The 17,166-nt window shown below is 41.7% G+C and overlaps 1 protein-coding gene across 1 annotated transcript; it reads left to right on the top strand.

The window, feature by feature from the left end:
• The first annotated feature begins 5,902 nt into the window (after positions 1-5,902).
• LOC306661852 (uncharacterized protein) lies at positions 5,903-10,597 on the top strand. Its single transcript, XM_079141130.1, has 6 exons — positions 5,903-6,108; positions 7,475-7,645; positions 7,789-7,851; positions 8,022-8,081; positions 9,613-9,653; positions 10,328-10,597. The coding sequence occupies exons 1-6, from the start codon at positions 6,039-6,041 to the stop codon at positions 10,349-10,351; spliced, it is 429 nt and encodes a 142-aa protein (XP_078997256.1). The 5' UTR covers positions 5,903-6,038; the 3' UTR covers positions 10,352-10,597.
• Positions 10,598-17,166: the final 6,569 nt, after the last annotated feature.

Genomic DNA, 17,166 nt, shown 5'->3' with positions numbered 1-17,166 from the left:
TGCCAGAGCAAACATGGGCCCTGATACTTCACACAAGTGAAATCAGTGCTTGGTTACCACAGTGTGTTTTTTGATACCAGGGATTGAACCCAGGGGTGCTCAACCACTGAGCCACATTCCCAGCCCTTTTTTTATATTTTATTTTGAGACAGGGTCATGATAAGTTGCTAAATTGCTGGAGGCTTGCTTTAAACTTGCAATCCTCCTGCCACAGCTTACCAGGCCACTGGGATTACAGGCGTGCACCACCGCACGAGGCACTGTGTGTTTTCTTCAGTGCTTTTCAGTCTCAGCCAAATCTCAGACATCATCGCTCTCCTCAGCCTTCACTTCCCTCTCCTTTTTTTATTTTTAGCACAGGGATTCTAACTCTGAGAATTCATATCCTGCGGGAATAAAATCCTAGAAAGCCAACATTTGTGGCCATGTTTGTATCTCACAGTGCGGGTACCTTGTTCTCTGGGTACCTTTAACGTCATCTTGATAATGTCTTTCACACCTGCATCCTTTTAATGCCCAGGGTCACACACTGTTCAAACCTCAGTCACTCTTACAGTGCCACGCAGTGACCTGCGTCCTGCCTGCACTGGTTGGGTTAGTCTTCCTAAAGTTCCTTCATGCTAGCCTTACCTCCAGCATCAAGGGAACAACCTTAATGTCTCCATTCTGCTGGCAGAATAAATACTCCTTTCTTTAGCTTTGGAAGCACTCTCACTTTTGACATGTTTTTGGTACTGGTGATGGAAACCAGGGCCTCAAGCATGGTAGGCAAGTGCTCTACCACTGAGCTGCACCCTGAGCCTAATGTGAAGTTTTGATTCATGTGTATACATTGGGTAGTGATCAACTCAGGGTTATTAGCAAATCCATCACCCTCATTTCTGTATGGTAAGTATATTCAAATTTATATTTTATAAATATTTTGGGATATGTAATACCTTACTGTGAAGGATACTCACTCTGCTGTGCCATAGGGCACCTATCAAACAGTAGCATCATGCTGGTTGACTGACTTTCCCCCTCCCTCTTCCCCACTCCACCCTATTCTCTCCAGTCTCTAGTGACCACTGTTCTGCTCTCAACTTCTCTGAGATCCACTGTTTCAGATTCCACTGATGAGTGAGATCATGTGGTTTTCTTTCAGTGTCTTGCTTATTTCATTTAACATCATGTCCCTCAGTGTCATATCCTTTTCTTTAATGAGGGTATTTACTCTTAGAGATGTAATTCATTCTTCAAGGTCCATTTCAAGTTATAATAATGAGAGCTGTCAATCATTGATCATATGCCAGTTACTGATTTACATGGACCAGTTCATTTTATTCCGACAACCACGCTATGAAAGGATTACCAACATCACCTGCATTTCGCAGGTAAAAAAAGTTGAAGGTCTGAGAGCCTCAAGGAAGTTCAGGATTTCACAAGAATCTGGATTCACTATACAAATGAATAATCATTTATTTGCCATCTTCTCTTCATAAAGCCCTATAAATAACTCTGTGGGCAAAGCTGTATTTTGTCAAATGCTTTTTCTGCATCTATTGAGATGATCATATGATTTTTGTTTTTAAGTCTATTGATTGATGTGATGAATTGTTTATTGATTTCTGTATGTTGAACCAAACTTGCATTCCTAGGATGAACCCCACTCGATCCTAGTGCACTATCTTTTAAATATGTTTTTGTAGGTGATTTGCAAGAATTTTATTAAGAATTTTTGCATCTATGTTCATCCAGGAGTATTGGTCTGAAGTTTTCTTTCCTTGATGTGTCTGTCTGGTTTTGCTATCAGGGTGATACCAGCCTCATAGAATGAGTTTGGAAGGGTCCCTTCCTTTTCTATTTCACGGAATAATTTGAGGAATATTGGTGTTAATTCTTCTTTGAAGGTCTTATAGAACTTGGCTGAGAATTCACCTGGTCTTGGGCTTTTCTTGGTTGGGAGGCTTTTGATGGAATTGTCTATTTCATTTCTTGTAATTGATCTTTTTAAATTGCTTATGTCCTCTTTATTCAATTTAAATCATGAATATTTGTACCCCAAACAATGGAACATCTACATACATCCTAGCTTTGAGGGTCTGGGTTGAGAAATCAGTTGAGATAATAGCTAATATTTACTGCATATTTCCCTTTTCAAGACATTATATATGAACATATTACTTTAATCCTCACAATTCAATGAAGGAAACACCTCTTATCTCTGTTACATGGAAGAATAAATTGAGGTCCTGTGAGTTAAATAGTTTGCCCATGGTTACCTAATATTACTAGAAGAATCAGGGTTTACAGCCAGGCTGTTGGACTCCAGGATAGGTATGTCTAAGCTGTTAGCCTAGTACTTCTCCTGCTTCAGTTATTGTATTTCACTGACCTTCTGTAAACATTTGTTAAAAAAAAAAAAAAAAAGGGCTTTTTGTACTATTGACCCATGATTAGATTTCCCAGCATACTGTAACGAACTGCCTTTGTTTTATATATATATTCTTACTCCATGGTTATCATTTGAAGGAAGGAATCAATTTCTGAGCTTTTTTTGAATTGCCCAAGGTATTTAGTATAATACCTAAACAGAGATATCTTTTAAATGTTTGATCTAACCCTAGAAGATGGGCTAATCTGTATCCATATGTAATGTAGGAGGACAGATGGTCCAGAACATCTCAAGTTTCTATTCCACTTATTAGAAATTTGAGTCTTGGCTTCTGCAAACTGCTCCCTTTGGAAGGAATGATTATTGGGGTCTGAAATGCAGGAAGCACCTTGCCCTGGGTCAAATGCTTGGCTGCATGTAAGCTGGGTCTGTTGGGAGCAGAAGTCAGGGCGGTACAGAGAAGCATGCCTCGGCACAGCACTGCCCAGCTCAAACCACTTTTCAGAGAGCCATCTCACTCTGGAGGAGGTAGATGAAAAGTCTTCTGAGTGTCTTTAGTACTGTCAGGACATTTTCTGCAGTTTCTGCCAGGCCCACCTTTTAATGATAATGTGAACATCAACTTAATACAATCAAATTAAAGTCTCAGATTTTTCAGAAAGAAGGATGGTGGAAAGTTTTTCTTTCCTGTTGTAACTGAATCAAACTTGTGAAAATTTGTTTTAATTCTGGAAAACAATAGACAAATGAAGTCACAGATTAGGGACAAGGAGCCATCTAGTCATTAATTAAGTAATTACTTTTTTCCCCAATACTTGGAATTGAACCCAGGGGTTCTCTACCACTGAATTGCATCCACTGAATTTTTATTTTTTGTTTCGAGACAGGGTTTTGCTAAATTGCTGAATCTGGCCTTAAACTTGAGATCTTCCTGCCTCAGCCTTCTGAGTCATTGGGATCACAGCTAGGCACTACTATGCCTGGCTCATCCTTAACTTATTAAATATTTATACTTACCTCCTGTGTGTCAGGCACTGTGCTGGCTTCTGGGAAATTTTCAGGGAAAAAGTAGGAGCAAACTTGTATTTTCTTTTTAGGATGGTGAAGAAATTTGAAGGCAAAATAACAGCTGCCTTTGACATTGGAAGAGAGAAGAAGGAAAACTGGAATTAATGGGTTGAAGTTACAGGAAGGCATATTTCAAAATTGTCCAAAGATGAACTGTTCTCAAAGCAACTGAGTCTCCCACTGCTGGGGATGACAGGCCATTTGACCAGCATGTTACAGGAGGGAAAATGCTCTTCTAGTTAACAGAGGACTTAGGATGTCTGACTGAGTTGGATACATTTGAAAATATCTTCAGACAATATGATTCTATAACATGTGAGAGCACATATAAGAAGCCAAAAAAAGTAGAAGTACTATTTGAATACAATAATAGAGCCGTAACCCCTTTTAATAAAAACCCTATAGTTATAACCTTACAATTTCCTTGGCTCTCACTGGCATTGTCCTGGTTCCTCTCTGGGACCCTCAGTGTCAATTACTCAAGGATGATTGGGGGCAGGAAAGCAGCACATCTCTGTCCCTGGGACTGGAGAGCAACACGGGCCCCGTTGCAACACAGTGGTCAGCAGGCAGTCACTCTTGCCCACGGCGGTGGGACCCGAGGAAGAACACAGCGCTGTGATGTGTGGGAACAAGACAAAGCTGCTAGACGCGGAAGGTCACTTTGCCCTTCGGTTCCCTTTCATTCCTTAGTCTGGCTCTTCTCAAGGACCTCAGAGTCAACCTAGCATATGTGAAAGTTAATTCTTGCACATATCTGTTGCAGAAAATAGTCTCATCGTAAACCCAATGCAGGGAAAATGTCCCCTTTTTCTTCTGGCCTGTGACTTTGTGGGTTATTGTCTTTTTTGAGTCCTATTGTTGATTTATTTGCCTGTAAGTTTCTCGTGAGCTTCTTGCTTCCCAAGCTCCTATTGTGTTGGGGTTACACCCCATTGCACAGGGCTGGCCAAGGAAATTCAGGTTGCAGAAAAACAAAATGTTCTCTGGTATGTGTGTATTTTTTCCTTCATTAGAGTTAAGTCTCTTGTAATGCCTTTTTTAACAGGACAAAACCAGCAAGCAGGAGAGCAGAGGGATAATTGGGCATGGTGGGGAATTTGGGGGCACAAGTGATAGAGGGGTTGAGAACACAGGCTCTAGCTTCAGATTGCAGTTAGATTTGCTTCCCAACTGTGTAACATTTACTGTGTGACTTTTCCTAAGGTAACTAACCTCTACATGCCATGGTTTTTTTTTATCTATAAAAGGAAGATAATGAGATTATCTTAGGGTTAGTATTAGGATAAATTAGTATATGCCCATGGTATTCAATAAAATTTATCCCTTATTATTACTATTATTGAGTAGTTTCTCTCAATATAATATGGTCAACCTTTTGATTTCTGAGGGGCAAGAATCAGCTGTGCACTTTTACGTAAAGACAACTGAAATATAAGGTTCTTATGGGAGTGTCATGGGAATTGTGCATATCAGTTAAAGACCTCCTTTCCAGGTTCAGGTGGCTTTTAACTGAGCAATGAGGCTCTCCTACACGAGCTGGTCCTTTACCCTGGTGTTTCTCATGAATTTTCCATGTCTTCTAAGGGTTGGAGTCAGTGCTACAATCAAAGACATGTCTCAGCCTAATACTGGATCCTGGGGAGAAAGTCTGTAACAGAATGCAGGTCCACACAGTCAAAAAGTTCTCCATGTTCATGACACCCTTGCAGAGAGAGAATATCTTTAATGAATCTGGAGTCCTTTAATGTCTCAGCCTGAACGTTTCCCACAGAAAACGGGATAAATAATGTCAACCACATAGGCTCATGATAAGAATCAAATCAAATGATAGCATATGTGGAATCATAATATGATTTGAGATATTTCTGTTTTTATTATGTAGTAGTGGTACTGTTACCCACAATTCTCTTTCAGGGATCTGCCAGGGTGAGAAATCTGCAACAACAGGTGCTCTCCAGCAATTCTAGAGGCTGAGGCAGAAGGATTGCAAGTTCCACTTCAATTTAGAAAGGTCCCATTTCAAAATAATAAATAAATAAAAAAAAAATAAAAAGGGCTGGGGATGTAACTCGGTGGTAGAGCACCCCTGGGTTCAATTCCTAGCACCGGAAAAAGAATAATGTGCTCTCTTAAAGTCAAAGAAGACTTGATTCTGTTCTCTGACACAAAGGAAGCTTTTGGGGTTCCCGTAAAGCAGTATGTGGCTCCAGCTTGGATGACAAAGTTGCAGCCACGGACCAGGAGGGGAGTCTCCTCAGCAGCAGGCGGAACAGGAATTTCTTCTCCGCCCTTCAGAGGAGCCCATGAGCGATGTTAAAGGTAAGGGGGCATCGCAATCTACTTGCAATCGATCTTATCAGCTGTTTCTCCAAATGTCCTCCCAGATTTTCCCTCCCACTCAGTTCCTTTCCTGCCTTCCCCCAGGGACATTCTCTGAACTGGGTGGGGCTCCCTCCACTCCAATGGAACTGGGGAATGCCGCCAGCAGGGGCCATGGGCGGCGAGGTCTATAAAAGTCCAACGCAGCTGTCCCGGTGCCCTCTGCCTCCTGTGCGCTCTCGGTCAGCCTCCTGTCCTCCCTGGCACCAGCGCCATGCTCCGCAAGGTCCTGATCCTCCCGGTCCTGTGCGCCCTGACTGTGGCGTTCCCCTCGCTGCCCCCAGGCGAGTGCAATGTTGGAGATCTTGGTCCTGGGGAATGGGACTAAATTAATTCTGTGGTGTTTGTGTGAGAGGGAGAGAGGGGAGGGGGAGAGAGGGGGGAGGGGGAGAGAACTCCCTGGTGAAAGCTGTAAAGTGGAATTGGGGAAACATACTTAGACTTAGGTGGCGATGGATGGGCGTCTAAGCTCTGAACCTGGGTAGCTGGGGAGTGATGGTTTAGGTTGTGGGTTCCAATCGACCTCAGGAAAGTGACCAGGCTGGGCCAGCTGGGGTGAGGCGGGTGACTGGAGCTGCGGAGGTTTGCTGGGTGCCTTTCCCGGCTGGGTGTTAGCTCTTATTCTAGTTAATTCAGGCAGAAAGTCTTGTGGTGGGAACCTCATTTCATAGTGGAATACAGTAAATTTTGGAGAGATATAGCAACCAGCCAGGTCACCGACCGGAAATCAGTGTGTCTGGAAAGAAAGGGTGAAGCATGTTGAGGAAGGAAAGAAACAGTTGTCTTCATGAGCAGAGAGAAAGGGAACCTCTCACCCCAAAGCTTTCTTGTCCATTTCTTCCTGCTTTCAGGACCATTCTCTGGAGGAGAGGTGTGTGCTCATTTGCATTATAATGGTCACTGTCCCTGACCCTCTTCCTCCCAGTTCCCCCTCTGGTGGCTGTTTCTGGGGGGCTGGTCTTTACTGCATTTTGGCTGTGTTGTAAAGCAAGGTGAGGACAGTGGAGAGCTAGTGATTTAGGCCTCTTGGGCAGCTGTGCACATCTGCCACAGTGACTGCACATCTGTCTCCACTGCAGCCAACGAGACCAGCCACTGTTGCCCAGCAGACCTACTTGGCTAGGATGCTTATGTGGTTAACAAGCCCCACCACTCAGCACATGCTGAGAAAAGGAGCCCTGGATATGGTTCATTAGTTAAATGCAAACCTGTTAGGAGTTGCCCAGTGTAGAGGCCGTCACCCTCTTGCTTGTACTTAGCAATAACCATTCTCCTTGCTCTTTATCCCCTCTCAGCTTTTGTTTTTAGCTTTCAGGCTCTGGGAAAAACTGTAGAGGGGAAGTCTTCTGTGCCTGTCTGTCCAGTATAGTCAGAGGACAGTATCAAATGCTCTTTGTTGAACCTAGCACCCTCAAGGAGGCTGTGGGGGGTGCTAATCAGCTCCTGGGCAGCAGCTGGCCCGGGAACTTCCTACCCTGGGCAGGAGGAAGATTTGTGTGGGACCACCAGGGCTTCAGCAGCCACCTTGTGTTCCATGCTTACCCTATTTTAGGAAAGGTCTAACTGGGAACAGGCAGGTGTGGAGGCGGCAGAAACATTCTGACAGGAAGGCATTTGAGCTGCTGGTTTTTTTATTTCTGATTCCACTAGAATCAACCACTGACCTGCTAGAATGGATCCATGATCTAGAGTTAACCACTGATGGAGAGGTAACCAGGGACCAAGATTCAATCACTGATCTAGACCAGACCACAGACCTAGAGTCAACCACAGATCTGGAGTCAACCACAGACGTGTACCTGGATGTCACACAGACTTCTGGTGAGGGTCTTGCTTTAAGGAGGCCTTAGCAGGTGTTTCTGGACCCCAATCATCTGCATTCCTGAGAATGCATGTTTTCCTTCTATGTATTGGATTCCTGCCATTGCTAGTGACCACACCTGTCTTCCATTTTATTTTCCCAGAATTCTATGTTGACCTTGAAACAGCCACTGCCAGCTTTGTGGAAGAAGCCAGTGAGGCCCCAGGTAAGGATTCCTGTCTCCTGACAAGAGACAGGAATTTTCTCCCTGACTCTCTACTTCATTCCTTAGGAATGTCCTGTGGTAGCTAATGTTTGGGTACCAGCTCTGTTGTTTCCTTGGGGTGGACAGATGTGGCAACAGGATGGGGCTAATCACTTCCTTTCCTTTTCTAGATGATTACAGTACATTTCAGACAGAGAGCTTTGTGAGTAAAGATTTTGGTAAGTGTAAATGTCACCTGAATTTAGACTGAACAGAAGAAAGAGGGATTTAAAGGCTTCATGAATTGAACAGTGGTCCTATCTATGCACTCCCTCTCATGACTACATGTTTCTTCATTTTTCTTTTGGCCACTTAGTGAAGGAACCACAGCACTTCAGTGCCTTCTGCCACTACCAATGAACCTCACTAGTTTGAAGAATGTGTGAGATTTTTGCTAAAAAAAGGGCCTTGGGCTTTACCTCTAAGAGTAGACTTTTAAGTGATCTCATTATGTCTCAAAAAGCAGCTAATCTGTATTCTAGCACTGCCGTATTGAAGAATTGCAGGTAGTAGTTGGAAGAGTGCAGAAAGTGTATTTTGGGGGCGATGAAGAGCCTATAAAAATGGGGTTGGCTATATGACTTTAACTTTCTTCTTCATATAACATACCTTAATTTCTTAACGAGTGGCACCTCAGTATTGTACTCCAACTTCCTTACCTCTAGTTGGTTAATAAGTTAATGATGTCCCATGTCCTGCAATGCATGGAGCACTAGGGAAATTCTCATATTTGACTACAGCAAGAAGCAACCTCATGGCCCAGACCCATGTGTCATTTCTGAAAGCAGGATCCCACTTGTTTCTACCACTGCCTACTGAGAAATTATTTCTGACCATGGCAATTACCAACTAAGAAGCTTCTATTTTTATTAGGAGGAGAAAATCCAGAAGGTTTTAATTTTTTAGGTTACTAAATTTTTGCTGTTTCCAGCACATGTATTTCCTTTTGCCGAGCCAACTGAATTAACAGTTAAGGCCAGAGATTTTTGGTTTTTTCCTTCATTCTTGGTCTTTGAGGGATTTTTCTCTGGAAGGATTCCAGAACAGACCCAAGAAGTCTTACTTCCGTACTCTGTCCTTGTTTTATACCCTTCTCACCCAGACACCAAGTTCTGTAATCAATATATGTACTTTTTTTTTTTTTTTAAATATATGTACTCTTGTGGAGAAGAGGATATGAAACTGGCAGAGGAAGATATGTCCAATTCATGTGGTACTTTTAGGAATTTCTGGTTTTAGATTTTTTTTTGTTTGTTTTTGTTTTTTGGTACTGGGGAGTGAACTGAGGGGAGCTTTACCACTGAAGTTATGTCCCTAGTCATTTTTTTAGATTAAAATAAAAAAAATATATTTTTGAGGTAGGATCTTGCTAAGTTGCTGAGGCTAGACTTGAATTTGTGATTCTCCTGCCTCAGTCTCTCCAAGTCACTGGGATTATAGGCATGCGCCTCTGCACCCAGCTATTCTTAGGAACCTGAGTGTGAGCGGAGAAACCTTTCACCAATCTTTCCCATGGAGTGCAGGTGCATCCACTTCCACCAGCATGCATTCAGCATTGGTAGAGTGTTTTGGCAATTAGGAGAAAGGAGATTTTTGCCAGATTCAATGTATTAAAGCTACTGGAGGCTCTTAAGAAATTAGATTCTGTTAAAAGAATTCAATGTAAGTGCCAGTTGGAAGTGACTGAAAACCATTTCTTTGCTTAATTGCAGACCAGAGCAGCACTTCTGCGGGAAGCAATGAGTCTACCTTGGTGCAACTTTGTAAGTGCCTTCTCTTTTACCTCTGATGCCTTTAGAGAGATCTGATAATCCTTTTAATGCCAGTTTTAATCCTTTGGGAAAGAATCTCAAGCTTAATATTTCCCAGATGCTGAGAGCAACTACAAAATCTAATAAGGTGGTTGAAAATAACCCCTCTCCTTCCATGTCCAGTTACCTGGAACATTAGCAACCAAGTAGGATAAACAAGGTCTCTTCCTTGATTTTTTTAAATTTAATTTAATTTTTTTTTTCTTTTACTGTCAAAATTCATTCTTCCTGTCTCTTTTGGATGTGAGTTCCAGTCTACTCCATGAAATTTTATCAAATGAGTAGACTGAAGAAAAGGCATCATGTTTTCTGATGCATAGGACATACCATTCCTGTAAAAATTCTGGAGGCTCTGCATGAGGATATCCAGTTTTAATACTTCTCCTTACTCTTGGCTGTTTGAAAGTCAATAAAGTAGTTTCTTCATGCAGTAAAATGGACATCAGAACAGTATATAAAATCTCATTTGAAGTACAAGGGGAGGAAGGGAGGGTAAGGAATTACATCTAAAGAAATTAAGTCCCATGCCCAAGATCACAGTGGTAAGTGACAAAAAATGGATCTGATCTTTTGAGCACTAGGTTATCTAGGTAACTCCGGTGTTGTTGTTGTCCTTTTTAATTTAGAAAATGAAGCAAAGTCTCCATTAGCTGTGATGGTAACTCTGCTGTTCACCACTCTCTGAGAAGACTTGAACTTTTGAAACACCTGACTACTTCACTTATTGGAAATTGCCTGATTGCAGAAAGCTAGTAAAACATGGCGCATGCCCAGCTGAGGAGAAATGGCAAGGCGCTGGTCCCAGGGGGGTGTTGTGAATTCTATAAACTGAAGAGGGTCATTTCTTAGCTCTGTCCTGTTTAATGCAGGTTTAATAAATTTTCATTAGAATTGAATTTTGAGAGTGATTTATTTTAGGATGAAAGAAATTGCTTAGTTGTCATGTGTTAACACCTATGTAAATTTTGTTCTTCTTTGATGCTTTATAAAGAGGATCCAACACTTGTCAGGCTCTGCAGGAGAGCCTGAAATGAATCTATGGGAAGTGCATTAGTTTTCCCATGACTGCTATGACACATTGCCACAAACAGTGACATTAAACAACATGATTTATTATCCTGTAGTTTTGTAGCTCAGAAGTTTGAAATGGTTCTCACTAGGTAAAGTCCATGTATCAGGGCTGAGTTCCCTTCTAGAGGCTCTGGGGAAGAATCCCACTTCCTTTTCCATCTTCAGAGCCATCAATGGCTGGGGGAGTGTCACATCCCAGGCACACCCTGGCTCTTCTGCCTCCCTTCCCACAGCACTTTCTAGATAGCACAGACAGCTCACTCCTGTGCACTCAGTATGTCTCACCCAGATTCTTTGGGATGGAGCCAGTTACCAGGCAATTTTTATGATTACACTAGATTTTTGCAAAAAGATACATAGGAGTTTATGTAAAATTAGTTGGTGTTGCACATGTTGGTACTTAGGTGGTGTGGACTTGCAAGGGAGAGAAATGGGTTCTAATTGTAGCTGTGCAGCTCACTGTTGTCCACCTCTTATGAACCCAGCTTCTTCTTGTAACATGAATCAGTTATACCAAATCAACTAGAAAATCCTTTTTTGTTCTTCATTATAGCAAAGAACACACTAATGTTTGGAATCACTAACTTGTATAATTATTAACTTATTAACTTGTCTCAGAGAAAGTCTGTGTTCTCCTAGTGATTATTTTTTACTACTGTTTTTTGGTGGTGCTGGGGATTGAACCCAGGCCCTTCAGCATGCTAGGTAAGCACTCTACCAACTGAGCTATAGTCCCAGCCACCAAGTGATTTTTTAATACAATAATCTCTCTCTTTTTATAAATCCCTCTTATAATGAGATTGTATAGAACATATTGTATTCTAGGATCCTTTATTCTGTCTCTGTCAAATTCTTGTCTCAGGAATTTTCTAAATAGAAAATAGTTCCAAGTCCTCCACTGATTTTTTTTTAAAATTTCTGTTCTGTCAGTCACTTTTCCTTTTTTACTCCCATTTTATAAATTTTTCTTGCAGATTTCAGTGCAGAATTTTATCATGGGCCATGAGAATGATTTATGAAATTTAGCCAGGAAAAAGGGCTCTCAAAATAGGCACTCAATAATATCTATCCAGGATGGAAAAGAGATTTCACTTCAAGTTCGAGTGCCTCAACTCAAAGTGACATCCTACAGAACAATGGACTTATGGTGTGCATGCGATGCAAACAGCTGACCCTGGACTAAGTGGCAGTTGAAGCCCTGGGCTTAGATGAAGTTCCTTAGGAACAGTGTAGATCTCAGGAGGAGTAAAGCCCTTGAGACAGGCCTGTGGAAACTTTATACACAGAGCAGAAGGAGTGCCAAGCATGTCACTGCACTCAATAGCAGTTTCCATGGAAAGCCTGAGCTGAGAGCTTTTTGTAGGTCTTTCTACAATATATACAAAATTTTCACAGTATTACTGATTATACAAATTAATTGCTACTAAAAACTAATTGCATAAAACATAATCACATAATATTTAATATAAAATTTGTAAAGTTTATATGACAACATAAACATTCTATAAATTTTTCAATGGTGTAGACTATTCTGTTTCTGTAACCAAGGAACTTCCCAATTTTCAAGGATTTGTTTTATGTGAAACAATTTACATTTTATGTAATTATTGTTATGTTAAGGCTTGAGTCTGTCACTTTAATTTATGTTTTCCACGTACTTTATTTTTTTCCTGTTTATCCCTAGGCTTCCTGTGTTATTTGAAATTTTATTTTTTTCATTTTGTGGGGCTGGGGTTGTGGCTGAGTGGTAGTTGGTTTGCCTAGCACACATGAGGCACTGGGTTCAATCTCCAGCACCACATTTAAAAAAAAGCAACACACAAAAAATCTAAATAAACAAAATAAAGGTATTGTACCATACCCAGTTTATCTGTCTATCTATCTATCTATCTATCTATCCATCTATCTATCTATCTATCTATATATATATATATATATATATTTTTTTTTTTTTTTTTTAGTGGATGCTATAGGTTTTCGTTATGGTTGGGATGTGAAGTGTTCCCCCAAAGCTCACGTGTGAGACAATGTAAGAAGGTTCAGAGGAGAAAAGATTGGGTTTTGAGAGGCTTAACCTAATCAGTGAATTAATCCCTGATGGGATTAACAGTGGTAACTGGAGGCAGGTAGGATGTGGCTGGAGGAGGTGGGAATTGGGGTGTGGCTTTGGGGTATATATTTGTATCTGGCCAGTGGAGTCTCTCTGCTTCCTGATGATGTGAGCTGCTTCCCTCTGCCACACTCTTGGACCATGATGTTCAGCTTCACCTCCAGCCCTGGGGAATGGAGCCAGCTGTCTATGGATTGAGACCTCTGAAACTGTGAGCCCTCAAATAAACTTTTCCTCCTTTAAAATTGTTCTGGTCAGATCATTTAATCACAGCAGTGAAAAAGCTAAGACAGTTTTATAACCTATCACTTATATAACTTAGATAACTTATGACTTAAAGTCTAAAGTAGTACTAATAGAACTTCCTGTAATGACATAATCTATATTTGTCATTCACTATGGTAGTTACTAGAAATGTGGCTATTTAGTGCTTGGAATGTGGCTAGTGTGATTGAGAAGCTGAAATTTATATAATTTTATTCATTTAGATTTAAGTAGGTACATGTGATACAGCACCATATTGAACAGTGTAGAACTGAAGAAAATGGGGCTATAAAGTCAGATAAATGCACTAATGGATGGATGCATAATCACACGTGGAGGTAGAAATTCCGAAATGAACATGATTCATGCAAGTTTATAACAGAGGAGTGTGGGTAGGAGCTAAGTTGGCCAAAGGAGGTAAGTTGGCTGAAGGGAGCAGAGAAGAGCATTCTAGGGTGTGGGAAGAGGATATGTTCTAAAGGGAGGGATCCAGAAGGACCCAGGAAGGCCATTCTACAAGAGAGAATAAAAGGGTGAGACTTGAGGTGTGTCTGGAGAGGGAGATCAGAAAATCTTGTTGGTCGCTTTCAGAATTTAGTCTTTATTAGAGGGTGTTTGTTTTAAAACCAGGTGAAGAGAGGATTTTTTTTTTTCTTTTTCTTTCTTTTCTTTTTTTCTTTTTCTTTTTCTTTTTCTTTTTTTGTAGTGCTGGGAACCAAACCTGGGATCCTGTGAATGTTAGGCAAGCTTTCTGCCGCTAAGATACATCCCAGCTACATCCCAAACTGTTGGCAGAGGATTTTTGCATGAACACAATGTGGCATGAACAGCTTTGACTGAGGACTGTAGCTTGGAGAATTTGGAGGGAAGTTTAGAATGGGTGTTAAAGGTCACTAAATAGGGAGGACACTGCAGTAGTGTAAGTGAACATGGCAGTGGAGATACAGTGGATGGAGTTCAGAGATAGGAAATTTAAAAAGAGGACAAATTGGTCTACTTTGTATGCAGAATGAGACAGTCAAAGCTATGACTTGTGTTGCAGGAATGGTTGGATGACAGTCACTAGGGCTAAGATTACCAGATTTAGTTTTGTTTTGGAAACACTGAGTGGTACATTTAGATTATTTAATTGAAGATGTTAAATATATAAAGGTGTGATGTTCAGGATAATAGTCTTAGCAAAAGATATAATTTCTGTCACTGGTACATTATGTAATAATTGAGCCATAGGAAAGGTTAAGTTTTTCTTTTTCTTTTAGAAAAGAAAATCTCAACTAGAGATTGAACCCAGTAGTATTTCACCACTGAATTACATCCCCAGTCCTTTTAATTTTTTAAATTTTGAGACAGGCCCTTTCCAAGACTGTCCTTGAACTTGGGATGATCCTCCTGCCTCAGGCTCCCAAGTCTCTAGGATTATGAGTGTGCCACACCATGCCCAGCTCAGAAAGTTTAAGTTTTTCTAAGGAGATAGTATATAGCAAGAGGAGACAAAACACTAAAAATGAGAGGATTTCACAATTCCTTGGCTAGGTGTGTCTCGTCCAGCGAGTACAATGAAGACTCGGCTCTCAAATGAAGTTTTAAGGTCTTTATTTTTATGGGAGAGCTTCTGAGCCGAGTGCCTGGTTCTTCCTCCACCGCCGCCGCCTTCTTTTTCTTCTCTTGTCGCGCAGCTCTCTCTCTCCTTCTTCTCTTGTCGTGCAGCTTTCTCTCTCCTTCTTTTCTCTCGTGCAGCTGCCACTTCTCTCTTCTTCCTCTCTCGTCGCGCCGCGTCTGCCTCTCCTCTATTCTCCTCCCGCAGCTGCTGCCTGCCCTCCTTGCCTTGCTTGCTCTCCCCGCCTTGCAAAGTACGCAGCTTTATGGGCTATAACAGCCAATCACCTTAATGGGTCAGGTGTTTGGCTCGTGGAGACTTAATTGTGGGTAATGAGGACATGTACTGATCACGAGCTAAGCACGGACTTGGAGGAGATCAGTCAGCCAATAGAAAGCACTTGCAGCTGGGCTTCTCGGTGCCATAGGGAGAGGCCAGTCACCACTGTGGGCCCTACAGGGCAGCGGCCCCCAACATAGGTGGAAGCAGATGTGTCTGCAAAGGAAACACAAGATGTTAGCTCCTGGATAATGGGAACTGTGACTTTGAATTCATCACTGCATCCTCAACTCTTAGAAAATTTCTGATGCAGGCAAGGCACTCAATAAATATTTGATAAGTGAGAAAAGTGAGGGGTGTATCAACCAGAGGATTAGAACATAAAACAGTTGCATGTGGTATCATGGAAACAAAGGAAAGAGAGGGTTCTTTTCCTCTCCTCCTCCTTCCCTTCCTCCTCCTTCTCCTCCTCCTTTTTCTTTTTTGATTGATCCTAGGGGCACTTAATCTCTGAGCCACATCCCCAGCCCTTTATATTTTTTATTTAGAGATACTACCTCATTGAATTGTTTAGGGCCTCACCAAGTTGCTGAAGCTGGCTTTGAACTTGTGATCCTTCTGCCTCAGCCTCCTGAGTCCCTGGGGTTACTGAAGTGGGTCTTGTTGGGTCAGCCAACAAGAGAGTGTTCTGAGAAGGACAGAATTGTAAGCCATGTCCGTCATTGCTGAGAAGCAAGCTCAGAAGACTGGAAAATGTTCATTGGCTGTAGCAAGCTGGAAGTCTTTGGTTATCCAGATGTGAGCTATTTAAGAGGAATGGTGTTCAAGTGGAGCTGTTTAAGTGGAACAGAATTGTTGGTTTGATTCCTTAGCATGTTGGCAAATTGCTTTCCTAAAATACCAAGGGTGACACAGATTCAGTAATAAAAGCATTTTTAAATAAATATCTTTTATTCTTATAGACTATCTCCAAATAAAATCAACAGGAAACAAAAATGCAAATATAATTTCCAACAAAAATGTATAGGGCAATAATCCACAATATATTAAGACTGCAAAGCAGGCAGAGAAATGGCGACTGGCATGGTAAAAAGGGGAATGACAACAAGAAGTACTTGCGAAGGTCTGCCTGAGGGAAAGTGGCACCAAATAAAAGTGTAGTAGAGAAGAGAAGGTTTCTTTAGAAAAGGTGAACCAGAGAAGCTCTAGACTGGGAGCACCTGCCACTTACAGGGTGTGAGTGAAATGTTATTCTAAAAATGAAGGAATGAGAGCCTAAGGTGGTCATATCATTGTCTTATGGTCTTTTTTTTTTTTTTTTTTTTTTTTTTTGGTACCAAGAATTGAACCAAGGTGTGCCTAACCACTGAACCACATCCTCAGCCCTTCTATTTTTTTTTTTTTTTTTTGAGACAGGGTCTTGTTAAAGGCCTTGCTTAGGACTTTGCTAAATTACTGAATCTGGCTTTGAACTTGTGACCCTCTTGCCTCAGCCTCCTGAGCCCCTGGGATTACAGATGTGCACCACTGCATCCGGCTCTTGTAATTGTAATTTTGTCTCACTGACCTCTTGAGGTGGGTTTAGTTTGCTTAATTTAACAAACAGGACACTAAGATGGATAGGGCTGACCAAGCTGAAACCAAAACAGAGCATGAGCAGGACAGCACAAAGCAGCACCCCTTGCCCAGTACCCAACAATATCAGATGTCCTAAAATCCCCCCTCCCCCTGCAAATCATGCATTGCATGTTCTGGAAAACATGAGAACATAAAAACTCTGTCCCGCCGCCTCTCCTTACCACTTTGCTGTGGAGTTCCCTCTCTTAAAACCTCATATAAATTAACAACCCTTTGTCCCCCTTGAATCTAGAAACTTTCTGTCCTGAGACCACCCAGTTTCCTTATGAACAACTCAATGAAGCTCCTTTCTGCTGGGCTGCATCCAGCATCAGTTTCCATTGGTACACACCAGAGACAAGCACCTAGCACCTTTGGGGTGAGGAGAACAGGGCAACTGAGGGAAAACCTTAACAATGAACTGAGCATCCAACCTCCTACCTGGCCAGCTCCACTGTGCCAGCAGTGAGCATAATGCTTGATGATCAGGAGACAGAAGGGACCTTCTGAAGGATGAGAGCATTTGC

The sequence above is a fragment of the Sciurus vulgaris genome (genome assembly GCF_902686455.1).
Source record: "Sciurus vulgaris genome assembly, chromosome: 5".
NCBI lineage: Eukaryota > Metazoa > Chordata > Mammalia > Rodentia > Sciuridae > Sciurus > Sciurus vulgaris.
The sequence above is the reverse complement of the archived record's forward strand: the minus strand, read 5'-3'. Positions and strand labels throughout refer to the sequence as shown.

Coding starts and splice junctions, on each gene's coding strand:
- LOC306661852 (XM_079141130.1), top strand. CDS start 6,039: ATGCTCCGCAAGGTCCTGATCCTCCCGGTCCTGTGCGCCCTGACTGTG. Junction 6,109..7,474: donor GTTCCCCTCGCTGCCCCCAG/GCGAGTGCAATG, acceptor TGATTCCACTAG/AATCAACCACTGACCTGCTA. Junction 9,654..10,327: donor GTCTACCTTGGTGCAACTTT/GTAAGTGCCTTC, acceptor TTTTTAATTTAG/AAAATGAAGCAAAGTCTCCA.